We start from the raw sequence: 17452 nt of genomic DNA, 5'->3' as shown, positions 1-17452 counted from the left end.
ATATATATATATATATATATATATATATATATATATATATATATATATATACTGAGAAGTTATTGCCCCATGCTTCTGATTTAAAATGTGACTAAGTTCTCTCAATAAACTGTTCATTTAAAATTTTAAACTTTAAACTTAAATCATCCTTACTGCACTGTTATCATTCTCTTTACTTTTTATTTTCATATCATTTCTATAAATACTCAAATTAAGAAACAAAAATCCCCAATCTTGAAACCAACTTACAATGAAGCTAGTTTATAATTTTAAAAATATTTTGTTAAAATGTAAAAACCCTGAAATTACAAACAAAACATTTACAGTTTTACAGTATATATCTAATTTATTCTTTTAAAAAATATTCTGAATTGTTTTTACACAAGTGACCAAGTGTAATTTTTTTCAAATGAAACTCCTCTACAGGCTAGAAGAGGGCAGGTGGTATTGCCCCATTGAACACCAACACAGATTTCACTCTTCATGCCGGGACTTCAACTATTTCAAAATAGTCATTTGGTAGAATCACATAACCCCTCTCGGAGATGTCGTCTTTCTCCTTCTGGAAGTGCACGACCTCTTCCAGCTTCTCCAGCTGCCGCTCCTGTCTTCTGCACCGCTGCTGTGCGTCCTGGAGCTGCTTTCTGAGCTTCTCTACTTGCTGTTCGAGCTGGTGAATCCTCTTCCTCTGGTGCATGGTGTCCTCCACAGTGCAGTTGTGGTCACAGAACACGGAGAGGTTATCAGGGGTCTGAAGAGGAGGCATGAGTAACCCGATAGCAGCATCGACCTGGGAAACGGGGGGTGTTGAAGGAGGTCGGGGAAGCTGTTCTTGGGGCTCCGGAAGATCTTCCTTCTAAAACAAAGATGCAGAGCACGTTTCAGTTTCATGACGAAACAGTTCACAGGAACTCATCTGTGGAATTTAAGAATACTAGACTCATTTCTGTCTCCTCGGTATAGAAACATTCTAAAATGAGAAAACAGTTCAAGTTTTAATTGTACTTTTCCTTCTGAAGTAGAAATGGGGTGCAAGAAACACAGAATGATTATTAAGATTTAATTAAATACTAAGCACTTAAAACTGAGGGGAAAAATACTTTGGAACTGAACTATCACTGACAAAGAAAAATCAAAACTTATCAACATGTAAGTAGGACTACAGAGTGATCTCAAAGTAAGTTATGAAGCTAGATTGAGTTTCTTAGCGTGAGGATATTTAACGTTAATAAACTGCACTTTGTATTTTTAAAAAGTATTTCACTTTTTAACAGTGGTTATTTACAAGTGATGGGTTCCAGGCAACATTTATTCTCTTAACACTACTCTGGATTTTCCAAATTTTCCACAGTGAACACATTAATTTTATAAACAGAAAACCACCCAATATTTTAAAACACTTATTACCTTGTCATGTGGTTCAGTACAAAGAAATATTGTGGGGACAGCGTCCTCTTTCAGTAACTTGCTGTTGCACTCCCTCTTAAAGCAGTCCGGAGTAAAGTGTTCTGAGCAAATGCTGCTGTACTTGGTGGGCTTCAAGTTTTTCCTTCTGACGGCTGCCTCCCATTTTTTACAAAGACTGGGTCGAGTAAGAGGAAACCTAAGAAGAGGACATAATTCAGTTTTCCAACATTATTCAAAAAAAAAAGGCACACCCAGACTTTCCTGCTTAGAAAAGAACTAGCTTACATTGGTGTTAACACACCAAGGAGGAATTTGATTAAAACACCAGCCCTGCGAATCTTTTTTTTTTTTTTTTTGACAGTGTTTAGTTGTGTCCTTACTACCTTAGTTTGTTGAGAATGTATTTGTTTTGACATAGAAAACAGACTTGTGGTTGCCAAGGGTGGGAGAGGGGGAGGTATGGAGTGGGAGTTTGGGATTAGCAGATGCGAACTATTACATATAGAGAATGGATAAACAACAAGGTCCTACTGTATAGCACAGGGAACTATATTCAGTATCCTGAGATAAACCATAATGGAAAAGAATATGAAAAAGAATGTATACATATGCATAACTGAATCACTTTGCTGTACAGCAGAAACTAACACAACATTGTAAATCAACTAGACTTGAATCAAGTAAATTTTTAAAAAATGTACTTCTTTTAAAATCCTATCACTAAAGTGACCACCACTAATGTGGAATATAAGTCACCCCTCCCAGCATGGTATCTTCGTTCTTCTTAAAAAGCAATATTTCTTACAGGAATCTGATTGATCACATAGCAGTTATAAGAATGTCAGATACAATGACTTCCACAATCTAAACAGGACATGCTGATTAAGAATTTACATAATATAAAAATATTCTTATTAAAAGGTAGCCATGTGGATAGATGCACGCAGGTGGCAGAGTTAAATGATGGGAGGCTGGGGTCGAGGTTCATGTGCAGCGATATTGTAAATAACCTTCACTAACAGATACAGGGATTCCACACACATCTAAATACACAAGGGTAAATCGTATAGGTCCACTATCTGTTTATCTCAGTTTTTAATGCTTAACTTTTATACTGAAGACACTAAAAGTTTCAGGTAAAAATACATGCTATAGAGTGAATTTGTATTAATTATTTTTTCACCAGTGATTTTCTGTGTATTGTAAAACAAAATTGCACATTTATAACTATGTACTGAGAAAAAGAAGCTTTTGGTTCGCTCAGAATCAGTCTGACAAATATGAATCAATCAAATTAGTCAAATCATAGTGAGAAAGAAATAAAGAAAAGTATTCATTTCGAATTACCTCTTAATCAACTGAAATATGTACATTAGACCCAGATAAAGGGAGCTAGGAAGAGCTTAAACTTATTGTGATTTTATTCTTCCAGGTCAAGGATTTAGTGAGCTGGGGGGATTGGAAAGAAGCCAAAAAAGGGTGTTTTGAATCTGTGTCCCACAGTTCCTCTTCCAAGTGAGGTACGCCTGAGCCTGACTCTGCTGTGGTCAGGAAGCTCTAACCCACCATCGGGGCAGTCCCTTTTCTTTGCCCAGCATAGCTGTTCCCACTGCCATCAGGTAGAAAGCGAGAAAAGGACTCCTAGAAGGTTCCTGCAGGGAGCGCCTCCAGAAGTACAAACGTGATACAGTCACTGGTACCACTCAGCACTCAGGGCCTCCAGACCCAAGGACTACAATGCAGGTTCTTTCTGAGGTCAAGATCTTTCCCATTTACTTCCCAAATCTGTTCTTTTAGATAAGGGCTGAGAGGCAGGTTAGCCCTTCTTTCGATTAAATCAACTATTTAACAGCCAGCAGAAACTCAGTAGTTCTGATGTGTGAATGTCATCCTTAACGAGTCTGCAGTGCCAATGAAGGGTGTTCCCTATGTTTGGATTCCCTCTGCCATATCATTAGAAATGGGGAGGTGGGAACTGAATGCCTTTGATCACATCTCCATCTCCAGACGTACTCCTTCACTTTGGAAGTCCCTAGGGAACTTAATCTTATATAATTTCATTTAAAAAAGGATATATCCTTGCTCTGCTAACATGAATTCCTTGCTAGCATAGTGTAATTATATGGGCCAAATGGAAGACACATAAAGAAATAAACAGGATCGTAGAGGAAAAATGATATTGCTAAGTAAGAGGATGAGGTGCGTTGGGCGATGTGGTTAATGTCACATGTGTGTGGGATGGGTCCCTGGATACTGGATGCTAACCAGGTCAGGCCCACTCGTAGCTAAATTTAATTGTCTCCCAGAAGAATGGTTTGCACGGTGGCACTTGCAATTGCTGGGGCGTGATTGTCCCACCAGGACTAAGACCCTGTGGTTGCCTGGGCTTAGGTGGCTACCGTAGTGAGCAAGCTAAAACAAGCTAGTTCCTCAAACCTGACCCATTGGCCCTGCAAAACAGAAACTGTGTCAAGTGCAGGAGCAGCAATGGGGTTCTTCAGAGCAGCTCAAAACCACTGATGGAAAACGTCTTCATCTTGGCTGGTGCGAGCACATGCTCAGATACTGTGGCAGGACCTTGGGGGAATGTTTTCAACATTCAGGGTTCTTTGGATCTGCTCCCTTCCATCCTAAGTGGTTCGATGTGTGTCTGTGTGTGTTTGCATTTTCACACCTCCTTTCCTTGTTGGCATTGGCCTTGGTCTTGGGAAGCAGTAGAAAGTAATGTCACACACTCTGAGTTAAAACCCCAGTGCTGACGCTTACCACCCAGGTGAACTTGGAAAATTACTTAACCTCTCTGAGCTCAGCTCCCTGAAATGAGAAACATAGATAATAACAGTGCACATCTCAGCGGAGGACCAGATGAGATAAGGTAAAGCCTTCAACACATTTCTTGGCAAGCGTGGAGCACTCGAGAAACTTAAGTTCCTAATGTTATGGGTAGTGATGTTAGTAACAGCAGAACAGCTGTGGAAAAAGTGAGCAAGAGAAAATGCCCCGGGCCCTGGTTTCAACTGACATAGCACCATGGGGGGTTTTTTCTTCCTCCTAATTAGTTCCTGCATCCTGTCCGTATCCTGCCTGTAACCTGGTCCTGCCGTTCACTGGTTAAGTGACTTAGAGAAGCGTGTTGCTCAGGATGGGTCCTGAGCTAACCCATCTCTCGGCGGACACGTAGAAGTTTATTTTTCACTCAGGCAAGCTTGGCTGTAGGTCCAAGGAAGCTGTCCTCCCTGCCGTGGCCAAGGTCACCAGGACCTTCCCATTTCACGCCTCCCAAGGAGGAGTGTCCCCAGTCGCCCGGGCGGAGGGGGCGGGTGGCGCCAGAGCCACCCCATCTTCTGTGCGTCCAGACAGCGCTGCTCCTGGCGGCCCCCAGGCCAGGTCTGGTCCGGTAGCCTCTCCTGTGCCTCACTTTCCTTATCTACGAAATGGAAAGACTGCCTCCCAGGGCTGTGAGGATTAACAGTAGGTACAGAGGATGCATAGTACCTTTGTCAGGGTCCTGGCAGGAAGCAGCTGGCACACTGACAAGAATTTATTGTTCCCAGAGACAGTGAGTGATGCCACTTGGTACAGCGTGTGAGCAGGTGTTCGAAGTCCGACTCCTTCGAAGCAGGTCAAGCCCAACTCTAGAGCAGACAACAAGGGAGCCCCCTGGGCATGTAACACGGCGGATCTGGGGGTGGAGGCACAGCACATTGCCAGCACAGCACATAATAAACCTTTGTCAAATCTAAAACGCTCAGCCTGCATCCCCATTCAACTGGGCTTGTAGAGTGTTGCCGGCTCCCTGCTACCCCCAAACATGGGTCTGGCTTATTCTCTGGTCTTTCTCTCCCCCTTCACTAAAGCATCTAGAAGAAAGGGTTGTGACTGCAGACCCCAGGTTGTAGCACAAATCCAGAGAAACATATAACACAGGACCACCCACGTGTGTCCTTGGATGCACTGTGGCCACTGTTCCCCTCGGTATGGACGGAGCTGCTGTATCTCCACCTGGACACGCTTGGCTCCCTGAGGCTCCGCTGAGAAGGATGCGGGGTAACTAGGACCCCGAGGATCCCCTCCCCACGGCTCAAGCACCCCCCCCTCCCTCCTGGACTCTCGCAATGGCTCCCGGTGGGCCTCCCCGCTCTGTGCCAACCCCATCCAGACAGCCTTGCTCCCATTTTAAAAAACATTCACTACATTTGGGATGTCACAAAAGCAGAAGGGCTGGTAAAACACTTCGTGGGCTGGTAAATATTTTTCATCTATTTGCATGGTTGACTGATACTATTTACTAAATTTGTTTTTAATGTGATTAGCATCCTTTATGACTCACTCAGCAAAAGCTCTTTTTTCCTCTGAATCCATAACTAATAGCTAATTTCCAAATGTTAATCATTATTTCTGAATTATTTCCAACTTGAAACTGTGAATATAAGGCCATGACCGAATAATGTCTTGAATATCACTGAATAAAATAATTCTATAACCAAAAAAAAAAAAAAAAAATCGCTGCTGCCTCTTTCACAGAGAACTGAGTCCAAACCTCAGCCTGTTACCCGACGCTACTCTCTCTCTCTCCCCTCCTACCACACCCTCCATCCAAGGCCAACTCTAACCACACCCAAGTAGTCAGTTTCCTACTGTTCCCCTCCTCCCAGCTTGGGTCCTGATAGAAAGCCTCTCCCACAGCTACGGCCCTACGCTCCTCTGACTGCCAAGTCCGTGCCAACGTGCTCCATCCTCCCAGGAGGAAAAAAGTCCCTTTTTATCTTCCATGGTCTTGTGTAACTGTTGTCTGCCTGATGCTGGTGATTTATGTATGTTTGTCTCCTTTACCAGATTACAAGCATCACCAAAATCATCTTCATTTCTGTATCCTTCTCATGATGCTTGGCATGGTGTTTCACATGCATAGGTACTCAATAAGTAAATCCATTCTGAGTCTTTTTCAAGAGCAATTCCCGTAAGAGCTGGGGAAGGAGAAGTCTCCATTGGCAGCCCTTAATTTATTTTATTTTATTTTTTAAATTGAAGTATAGTTGATTTACAATGTTGTGTTAGTTTCAGGTGTACAGCAAAGTGATTCGGTTACACACACACACACATATATATATATATATATATATATATATATTCTTTATCAGAGTCTTTTCCATTATGGTTTATTACAGGTTATTGAATATAGTTCCCTGTGCTATACAGTAGGACCTTGCTTATTTTATATATAGTAGTTTGTATCTGCTAATACCAATCTCCTAATTTATCCCTCACCTCCTTCTCCTTTGGTAACTATAAGTTTGATTTCTATATCTGTGGGTCTGTTTCTGTTTTATAAATAAGTTCATTTGTATCATATTTTAGATTCCACATATAAGTGATATCATATGACATTTGTCTTTCTCTGACTGACTTCACTTACTATGATCATCTCTAGGTCCCCTGAAGTTGCTGCAAATGACATTATTTCATTCTTTTTTATGGCTGAGTAATATTCTATTGTATACATGTACCACATCTTCCTTATCCATTCCTCTGTCGAAGGACACTTAGGTTGCTTCCATGTCTGGGCTATTGTGAATAGTGCAGCTCTTAATTTAGATACATCCCTCTTTGTTAAAAAAAAAAAAAAAAAAACTCCCCAAACCCAAACCTCTACCAGTGGAGGGATATGGAGCGCAGGACACATACCTGGCGTTACCTGGCATGCCCCGCCCCATGAGAACCATTCAAAGCACTGCTTTGGTTGCACTGGAGTCAGGGTTCTGGGAGGGGCCCAAAGGCAACAGAGCTGGCATCTCGTGTGGCTTGTGACCTTCCGCTTCAAGATCACTTCGTCTCGCGAGGAGACGAAGGTCTGGCTGTCCTTAAGGTGCCGGTCGAGATGGACTCAGAGACTCTCGTTAGGACATTTGCACACACAGGACTCCCTGCAGAAGAGCACGCACTGCCAAGACCCCTGCTTCCCTCCTGCAAGCCTTCTAGCCCACGGTCTATTTGCAGACAAGTCTTCACCTTTATCACTGAGCTGCCAGCGAGGGTAGGCTTCCCTCCCATACGGTCTGGAAAATGGGGGCAGCCTCCCTTCCCGGGATGGCTCAGACCCTCAGCCCCCCACTGCTCTGCTCTCTCCCTGGGAAGTTGCTGGTCACTTCCTGTCCCCTGATCTGGCCCTGCCGCTGGCCCAGGACGTGAGGAGGGCTCCCCTCCCCCAGTACCCGGGCCTCTGCAGCAGCTCAGAAGTCACATCCTGTGTTTGTGTTGTGTATTCCAGCCCCGAGGTCCCAAGCCCTGGGCACACAGCTCCTCGTTCCTGTTCCCTCCCTTTGCTCACCGTGTCCTGGCAAGGTTGTGACCATTCTCACGAAAAGGAAAGGAGGAAAAAGCCTCCACACTGGCTTGGTGGTCTTGGATGAAATGGATGCAGAAGACAGCTTGACTGTCAAACTGGAAACTTTTATTTTCCTTTTCCTCTTCTTTTTATCTTTCCTATCACGTCTTCTGTCCACTTCCCACTGCCTTCTTTCAAACAGGAAAGACACTGATTAGCTGCTGGATTTTTTTTTTGTTAAAACAACTATTGTTTTAGATTTCTTGTTGTTCACTGAATGTTATTGTTTTTACTGCCAAATGAGCTTCGGTGGTTGATGTAGGGGGTCTCTTGGGAACTTAACTTTTTCAAGTTGAAGTGGAAAAGCTTTTTTGTTTGAATTGGCTTTTACTGGGTGCTTCAAGATTTGCTCTTAGCTCTTTGATGGGGGACTGAATAGCACTAGGTTTCCTTTGAGGTCCCAGTAAATAAAGGATCCCATGTCCTCCTGGGCACTTTATCGAGATTTTGCTGTGTGTGCTCTCTAACAGCCAGATGCAGATTCCAGGAAAATGACATATAAGTGAATATAAATAATCTAATATTTTTAGAATTTGCTTTGGCCATACTCCTGGTCTCATTCTACTTCTTGTAGCAGATGGCTTTAAAAAGCATTAGCTATGCATATATTAAATATAATATATATATACCAATATTAAATATTATATTGGTGTATAAATGTAATATATTACTATTTATATGAATGTATAACAATTATGTATTATATTAATATGTACTTTTGCATAGCATATATTGTACACAAACTATATGACTAATGCAATGTATTTATATGTTTAATATGTTCACAGTATTAATATATCATGTAATATTGATTATAAAACAATTATATCATAATATAGAAATATATCATTATTATCTGATATAATACATTATATTTAATGTATTCTATATAACACAATACATAATGTATCATTATAAGACAAGTGTATTATATAAATATACTTATATAAAAGTATATATATTTTAATTATACACTACACATACAAGTATGTATAACTATTTATAATTTTATTTACGTAGGAATCTGTTCATAACAATTGATGTAAAAATATGCAATATTTTAAATCAAATGGGCCATAATCTCACTACCTACACATAACTACTTTTAAAATCTTCAACCCTGTCTAAATCATGCTTACATATCTCTCAACCTGTTTTTCTACACATGCACATATACACACATTTATACACAATATATATGTATACTACCACTTTTCAGTTCAATGTATATACATATATAATTATATTCCTGTGTATGTAGACAAATATAAATCAAAGGTATGTATTTCACATATTTATATAAATATATCATATAAATAATGTATGTGTGTATAAATACATGATTATATATATACATACACAAAAATATACTTATTTAAACAAAAGAGACCTAAATAAACATAGTTCTCGAAGAATAAAACTAGTTATGTCTCACCGTTTCAAGAACAGTTTATAGTTTTCTACTGTATGTGCTTCTATAATTGTTATGAACAATTCCCATTTGTTGAATGTTAAGTTGTTTTAATTTTTGCCATTATTAATGAGGCTCTGAAGAATATGGTGGGCAAGATTACTTGAATAACTCTCCTAAAAGAAAAGAGTTCGGTATGCTAGGTTAAATGTAAACAACTTATTTTTAAGTGCATGTCTGATTTTTGAAGTGTGCCATAGAAATTTCCAGGACCCCTGAAAGAAGGGGGGTACATGTGTGAGTTATAGCTATATTAAGAGTGGACTGAAGATCTTGATAGCTTAGAACAGAAGCTGGCAATCCTGTTTTTATGGAGCGAAATAGCAAATATTTTAGGCTTTGTGGACCAAAGAGGCAAAATTGAGGATATTATTTAGGTACTTAAGTAACCATTTAAACTATTAGCAGTTAAAATGTGAACATTATTCATAGCTCATAGGCCATAAAAAATAGGCAGCTGTCTGGATTTGGAATACAGGCCATAGTTTAATGACACACCTGACCTGACAGAGACTTGTTAAAATGGCCATGACCACATGGGAGGCAGGAGATAAGACTCCATCCCTCCTAGATGGGAAGTTAGAACTAAACCTATCTATCCCTAGGTTCACCTTTAATGAAAGGGTGTGCCAGTAAAAAAAATACCTGCTGGCAAAGGGAGACTAAGACCAAATTCTCTTGGTGTCTGCTCTGGGTAGGAAACAGGTAGGAAATCTTGAGAATTCTGAACCCCAGATCTGTGTTCACAGTGTTTGGGTTGCAAATTTATTTGCGGTCTTGCAAACAGAAGGGAAGAAATTACCTTAAAATGCTCCCAGATGGGTGGTATTCCAAACACAGAACTAAACACTCTCTGGAGAGGTAGACCTTCAACCCAGGCCTATAGCGTTCCCACAGATAAAGTTTAGCTAAACATGAGCTCATGATCTAAATTTACACAATAATGAAGAAATCAGCTACAATGGGAGAGAATCAGCAAAAACAATCAATACCAGAATTAGATTCCCAAGGCCATCCATTGAATGTTGGAATTATCAGGTGCAAGGCAGAAAATAGACATAAAACTAGAACTGAAACAAGGAACAGGATGTTTTAAAAGAGTGGGTAGGCTCTTTAAAAAATTTCTAAAGTACATGTCATTGATAAAGCTAAAAACTCAAAGCTTGTGTAAAACAGCAGATTAATCATGGAGAAGAGTGAAATTATGCTGTTTTTAAAAATATGGCAAATCAGATTTTCTGCCTAATTATATAAGTAGATTTATCTTAAAAAAATACACATATTTTAAAGACTTATTGGCTGTAAAATAACTAAAGGATATTTCAGAGGGCTTCTCTCCAAAGAAAAGTGAGAAGTAGCAAAACACAGAAAGTCGAGGGGAAAAAATGTCAATATATACATTGCTATAGGGTGCACTAAGGCTTAGGCCAGCAACAATGTGGAGGTGCTGACCCTTAGATACTTACAACTAAGCTGGCATCTTCAAAAACTGCAACTATTTATAACTAAAAAGATTTATTAAAATTAATAACCAAGTGTTTTAATTGACATCAGAAAAGCAGAACAATAAACCCTGAGAACATAGAAAAAACAGATAATAAAGATATGAGCAGAACTTAATAAAACAGAAAAAAGTATAAAATTGAGGTGATTTAGTAAGTCAAAAGAATACTCTTTGAAAAGATTTTAAAAACACACTTCGATTAAGCAAAGCAAAAACGTAAGTAAATAATGCACAGAAAGAATCAGGACAATGTTATAGCAGAGAGTACAAACAGAGAATATACGAAATGCCAGTAAATTTGAACATTTATGTAAAGTGGACAATTTCCTAGCTCCTAAAGTTTACCAAAACTGACACAAGAGGAAATATATAGCTGGAGTTCTTTCACCAGTAAAGGAATTAAGTCAATAGTTTACAATCTTTCACCAAGAAAATACCAGACCCACCCAGAACGTTTGGGTGGGGAATTCTATCAAACTTCTATTAAACAGATAACATCAGTATTAATAAAGAAAAACTTCTAGAGAGTAGCAAAAGAAGAATGCTCCTTTATTCATCTTAGGAAGTCTATATAATCTTAATACTGAAAATAGATTAGGACTGTAAGGAAAAAGAAATTTACAGGTCAAATTTACTTGTAAATATAAAAGCAAACATTTTAAGCTATGATATTAGCTACCCAGGTTCACTAGAGTAAGAAAAAGCATGAGCAAGTTAGGTCATCCAATGAATGAAAAGGTAGCTTAATGTCAAGAATACATATCAATAGATTGAAATCACATTTTATTTCTTTCATCTGTCTCTTTAAAAAATTGATAAGTACTTATATTGATCTCTCTTGTACTAGGCACTGTTGTAAGTCATTTACATATTTACTCCTTTAAACCTTCTATTATCCCTGGGGAAAGGTTCTATTTTGCTTCCATTTCTTAGCTAAGACTCTAACCCCCAGGAAAGTAAAGCAACATTTGCAAGTTTTTGTGGATGGTCAGTGATGGGACCAGTACAGGAACATCCAAAGTCTGTGCTTGGAAACAGTGCCCCATGCTGACACTCACATTACAGATGAAAGGAAAGGAACCATGCACTTACCATACAGATGAAATCTCACATTACAGGTTAAAGGAAAGGAACCATGCACTTACATTATAGGTTAATACCCACATAACAGGTTAAAGGAAAAAGAAACATGTGCTTCTCTCAAAAGTTGTAAAGAGAGCATATCTATTTCTAAATATATTTCCCAATTTCTTTTGATTGTTTTCTGACCTTTGTAGTGCATTTTGCCATGAGGAAAATTTTAATTCTTATATAATTAAATGTATCCTTTTCTCTTTGTATCTTAGAAAGGTGTTCCTCATGAATAATTTATTTCAAGTCTCCCAGGTTTCTGATACCTTTACAGTTTCATGATGTTTTTACTTTTAACTAGTTGCTCTATCTAGAATTTATTAATGATAGCCATATTTTCCCACTTTTGTTGAATAAGTTTGGCTACTGATCCAAAATGTCAATTTTATTTTAATCTCAAATCCCTTACGGTAACTCTTGCATCTAATTTTAAGATGCTTCCTATTCCACTGGTTGTTTTGTCTATCTGAAACAAAATGCTACCTTAACTATAATGTAATTCTAATATAATAAATGTAATTAGTAAACATAATACCATATATAATAAATAGCATAATATAAAATAACCAAATATAATTTACCATATAACAAGGTCAAAAGAGAACAAAACTATACAATCAGTTGAAATATCCCCCAAAGACATTTTATAAAATTCAATATTCATTTCTAATTCAAAAGAAATAGTAAAATAGGGGTTGATGAATGCTTCCACGTAAGAATAAATTATATATCTAAAAGAGAAAGAGATAAATGATAACCTTTAGTAACACTGGCAATAAATACAGGACAAGATGAAGATGCCTGATATAATGTTAAAGAAAAACTATTATGTAACATTGTCTTTGCAGCACTGATGAGTTCAGTGAAAAGAGAGTCTCACAGAAAAGAGTATCTCGTTCTTCTTAATGTCTGTACACTTGTCCATTGCATGAACAGAACAGCTTATTTAACCAATATGTTACTGATCTGCATCTGGATTTCTAGGTTTTCATGGAATTTTAGGCACAATTAGGCACAATTGTGACAAACTCTAGGACTTCCTCTTATGTTTATATCTTTTGAAAGAAACAATATCTCCACAGATGATTTATCTGGGCTGGCTGCTAGCCGACTATGGCTACTTCTCAGTTCTTCCCTTTACATTCCTAGTCAATATGAAAACAGAAGGCAAGAAGGTCTTCTGTTTAGAGACTGTAAAGGTAGGTCTTGGTGATAAAGTCTTGGTGGTAAAGGCTAAACATATCAACCCAGAACAAGTGTTTTTCCAGCTGTAACTATGTGTGATTCCCTTGGCTTGATGCTGTAGAGGATGTACGACAGGACTGTAGGATCTGCCCTCAAAGTGCTTCCAGTAAGATGAGCTAAGTCAAGTATGGTGGCATATCTAATTCAAGACAAAATATAATGGCTCCTTTTCTCTCATAGCAAAACTTTGTGGAGAGAATGTACAAGTCACTGTAGGCTCTTAGCTAAAGGAACACAATAAATCTTGTATTGGAAGGTGATTATTCTGGTCTCTTTGTAGAGGTGAATTGGAAATTGTCTAGAAGAAGGAAAATTAGCTTAACCAAAGTTAAACTCAGAAATAATTGAGCATTAATTAAACATCTGTGGCCTATGTTTCTCTTTGATCAAAATTTCTGCCAATTTATACACCTCTTTGATACCCGATTAATCATTGTCAAAGATGCAATTAACAATGATTATTACTGTGTATTAGGTTTTGCTTGGGCCCTGAAGAAACCATCTTAAATTACGAGTTATGATTGTCACTTGATTTTCTCACGAAGAACAATCAGAACTCCTGGTCTGAAGTGGCTTGGAATGTGAAACTAATGAGTCTCTTAGATATTATTAGAGGACCCTACAGAGCCCATTGGTGAAAGTTTGGAAAACACTGGGCTTCTTAAAATTAATTCTTGTAGTGTGTTATGAAAGATGACTGAACCAAAAGGATAACGGTGTTTCTGGTTCTGTTAGCGTTCTCCATGGAAACATCGCGGAAGCTTCTGGACTCAATTTCCTTCCCCATGTGTGAATGTCACTGAAAATATCCAACTCCATTCTATCCCCATAGAACTTCAGAAACTAAGCAAAATGAAGACTCAAAATTCATTTCAAATAATGAAATGAAAATATAATGTAGAATGGAACTGGGAAAATACCTGGTTTAAATTCTGTAAAGTACTAACTATACAACTCTGGAAAAGTTGCTTAATCTTGTTTAGTCTGATTTCATGCGGATCTCACAGGATGTTATGATGATTAATTTAATACCTTTGTATAACGTACAGTGTTATGTAATTTCTTCTTGTTGTTCTTGAGTCAATTCATATCTTTAAGCAACTCACTTTAAAAAATAGTTACTTACTTGCTTAAATTACTCTTACCTTCTATTATCAGCTGAATTGTGTCCTGCTCAAGTTAATATGTGGAAGTCTTAACCCCCAATACCTCGTAATATGACTGTATTTGGAGATAAGGCCCTTAAATAGGTAACTGAGGTCAAATGAGCGGGCTCTAGTCCAATATGACTGGGGTCCTTATTAAAAGAATATATTAGGACACAGACATGCACAGAGAGAACAAAGTGATTATTAGTAACCACGATCATGTCCTGAATGCATGGAACATGTCACCATTTGCCAACCACCCTGTCAAGTCAGCAGAAACTACAGAAATTGAGAGCTCTCTGCAGAAATTCACACACCCGTGCACCAGGTAACAGACCACAGGCAGACGTTCACTCAGCCTTTCACGTGTCCCTCACGGAGGGCACGCTCTCTCCTGGGCAGGGCGAGCACAGACACTTATGGGGAGTTTTACTACTTTTAAAATACGTTGAGTCTGGAGCCTGTGCTCTGCAACAAGAGAGGCCGCGACGGTGAGAGGCCCGCGCACCGCGATGAAGAGTGGCCCCCCCACTTGCCACAACAAGAGAAAGCCCTCACACAGAGACGAAGACCCAACACAGCGAAAAATTAATTAATTAATTAAAAATTAAATTATATAAAATTAATTAAATATAAATATAAAAAAAAATATATATAAATATAAATAAATTTATATATAAATATGTAACATTAAATTTTTAAAAATTAATTAATAAAAAAATTAACCACCGCAATTAAATTTTTTTTTTTTTTTTCTGGGTGAAGTAGAAAAGAATAGCTTTATTGCTCTGCCAGGCAAAGGGGCACACAGCGGGCTCGTGCCCCTCAAAACTGTGTGTCCCTAAACCGGGAGGATTTGGTGAAGAGTGTTATAGCAATGGTTCAAGGGCGGGTTACTGATAAAGATTATGGTGTGTGCAGGGCGTGCACTCCTTTAATCTGGCCTCAGGTGGTCTTCTCCTAATAAGCTTCTCTTGGTTCCTTTAATCTGGTCCCAGGTGGTCTCCTGATGAGCTCTCGAGACTATCAAACTGTGGTCTTCTTGGAATGAAAAATGCTAACATCTTCCATTTGTTGGGGGTTTTAGTTCGGTGATCAGAGAAAAATCACAACGCTGAAGTGCCTCTTTAAAACCATCAGGATGGCAAAAGTTTCTAGAAAGCGCTGATGAGACTTCAACTTGGCTCCAACTATGCACAACATCCACCTGGCAGAGTCCCAGGGCCATCCAAGCGCCGCGAGCGAGGAGCTGGCAGGTCCCGGGCGGACCCCGAGGGCGCGCCGCTCCCCTGGGTGGGGGTTGACAGGCAGGAACGCGCCCTCTGGGCACGGCTGCGGCTCGGGCGCCGGATGTGGAGCCCCAGCACGATGCCCCCTCGGCGCCCGGGGCTCGGCGCGTGGACCACGGCCCGGCACACCACAGTCCAACGAGGCCCCCGGGGCTTTGCTTTCGAGAACCCGATCGGAGTAGACATTTCGAAGCGGACCCGCCGCGCGGTCCATTGCACCCCGCGGACCCTGCTGGGAGGACAGGGCCTCGGAGGAGAGGGTCAGAGAAAGCGGGGGAGGGGTGGTGTTTACTGGGGTCCGCGGGAGCTCCTGGGCGCGGGGAGAGGGCCGCCCGGACAGGCGCCGGGGAGCAAGCGCCCCCGGTCCGGACAGACCGCGCGTCCGGGCGCAGAGCCGGGCCTGCGTTCGGGGAAAGTTGCACTCCTCCTCCAGCGACCGTACCCGCGCCCCCGGGACACCCGACACCCGGGCTCCGCGTGCGCGGCGCCCGCCGCCCCTAGCAAGTTTCTCCAAGCGCCCCTACGGGGGTCCCCGGCCGTGGAGGGGCCGGTTCCGCGCCGCTCCTGCAGGCACACAAAAGAGCGGGGCGGCTGCGGGGTTTGCGGGTGGCCCCCGGGCACCCGCCCGGACGTAAACAAACCCCGGGGTCCGCGCTGGGCGCCCCACGCCTGGCGGGGGAGCGGCGGCGCGGTCCCCGCCCGCTGACAGCCGGGGGCCGCGGCCGGGGCCCGGCCCGGCCGGGGAGCGCGGACGCTCGAACGGCCACCCGCCCGCCTGGCCGGAGCCGGGCCGCGCCGCCGCCGCCGCCGGTGGCCGCTCTGACCCTCCCCCGAGCCGGCGGCACCACAGCGCCACCAGCCCCGGCTCCGCCGCGCCGGTGGAAGTGGCGGCGGCGGCTCCTCCTGGAGAGGCAGGCGCTTCACCCCCACAGCAACTCCCCACAAACTTTCCCCGGGAATACGGCGGGCCGGAGGCGCGGGGCGCGCGGCCGGGCGCCGCCGCTGGGCCGCAGCCCCCTCCCGGCGCATCGTCCGCCGCCTCCGCCCGCCGCCCGCTCCCCCGCAATTAAATATTAAAAAAAAAATGCGTTGATACAACCATGTCTCACTTTCGCTTGGATCAGTCAGCAAACGCTTTTTGGAAACCCCAAATTCTCCCCACCTCCTACCTTTCCGGCTGCCCTGCTCCTCAGGCCGGGTCCCCATGGGAGGCGGGGCTGCGAGAGGACGCACGGCGAGTGCACTGACGTCCTCGAGCCCCGCCCCCACGGGGCCGCCTGCCGGTTGGAACGGCAGCTCCCCGGCCCGGAGGGCGATGAGGCCGGCGCCGAGGTGAGCGCTGCACGGAGGGGCCTGCCTAACTGGGGCCCGTGGCCCTGCGTCTTTCGGCTGCGACGCGGGTCCTGAGCACGCTGCGGGGCCGCAGCCGCCGGGCGGTGGGCGCCCGAGGGGCCGGGAGGCGAGCCGGGGCCCCCAGGCGGGTGTGGGCATCGTGTCCGCAGCCAGCGTCCCCGAGGCCGCGCTCGGGCCATGATGACTCGGTGAAGCTGCACTGAGACAGCGCGGCCGACTTCTTACCGCGCTGTGAGGACCTGTGCGCGCTGCAAGACTCGGTGCCTCTGCCCGCCTAAATAAACTAATTTAGTTTATTTCTCTTATCTTTTCTTAAGGGGGAGAAGTGGGATAGTGTGAAGGCACAGAGCTGAAGTCTGCATTTTTTTTTTTTTCATTTTACCTTCATTTATTTCTTCCTTTATACAGCTGTGAGTTTCTGATTTATATCCTTTTTTTTCTTGCTAAAGAACTTCTTTTAATATTTCTTGCAAGGCAGGTCTACTGGCAACAAATTTCCTTAGTTTTTTTTTGTCTGAG

The 17452-nt window shown here is 42.1% G+C and overlaps 1 protein-coding gene across 2 annotated transcripts; it reads right to left on the bottom strand.

The window, feature by feature from the left end:
• Positions 1 to 216: 216 nt before the first annotated feature.
• Positions 217 to 16834, bottom strand: LOC132356601 (THAP domain-containing protein 1-like). 2 transcript variants are annotated; one of them, XM_059909487.1, is made up of 5 exons: positions 16750 to 16834; positions 7736 to 7923; positions 7093 to 7331; positions 1408 to 1603; positions 217 to 856 (listed from the first exon to the last, which is right to left on the bottom strand). In XM_059909487.1, exons 3-5 carry the CDS (start codon positions 7128 to 7130, stop codon positions 482 to 484), a joined length of 609 nt encoding a protein of 202 aa, XP_059765470.1. In that variant the 5' UTR covers positions 7131 to 7331; positions 7736 to 7923; positions 16750 to 16834; the 3' UTR covers positions 217 to 481. The 2 variants fall into 2 exon arrangements, with proteins under 2 accessions (XP_059765470.1, XP_059765471.1); XM_059909488.1 differs by having other exon boundaries at positions 7736 to 7920; positions 16750 to 16782.
• Between the last annotated feature and the right edge of the window lie 618 nt (positions 16835 to 17452).

Source organism: Balaenoptera ricei, chromosome 21 (genome assembly GCF_028023285.1).
Source record: "Balaenoptera ricei isolate mBalRic1 chromosome 21, mBalRic1.hap2, whole genome shotgun sequence".
Taxonomy (NCBI): domain Eukaryota; kingdom Metazoa; phylum Chordata; class Mammalia; order Artiodactyla; family Balaenopteridae; genus Balaenoptera; species Balaenoptera ricei.
This window is presented reverse-complemented; position numbering and strand designations above follow the sequence as displayed.

Bases quoted from the DNA above. Each gene is read 5' to 3' on its own strand.
- LOC132356601 (XM_059909487.1), bottom strand. From the start codon at position 7,130: ATGGTTCTCATGGGGCGGGGCATGCCAGGTAACGCCAG. The intron at 1,604-7,092 runs GTATGTGTCCTG...TCCTCTTCTTAG, and splicing joins GGCATGCCAGGTAACGCCAG to GTTTCCTCTTACTCGACCCA. The intron at 857-1,407 runs GTAATAAGTGTT...TCTTTGTTTTAG, and splicing joins GTACTGAACCACATGACAAG to AAGGAAGATCTTCCGGAGCC.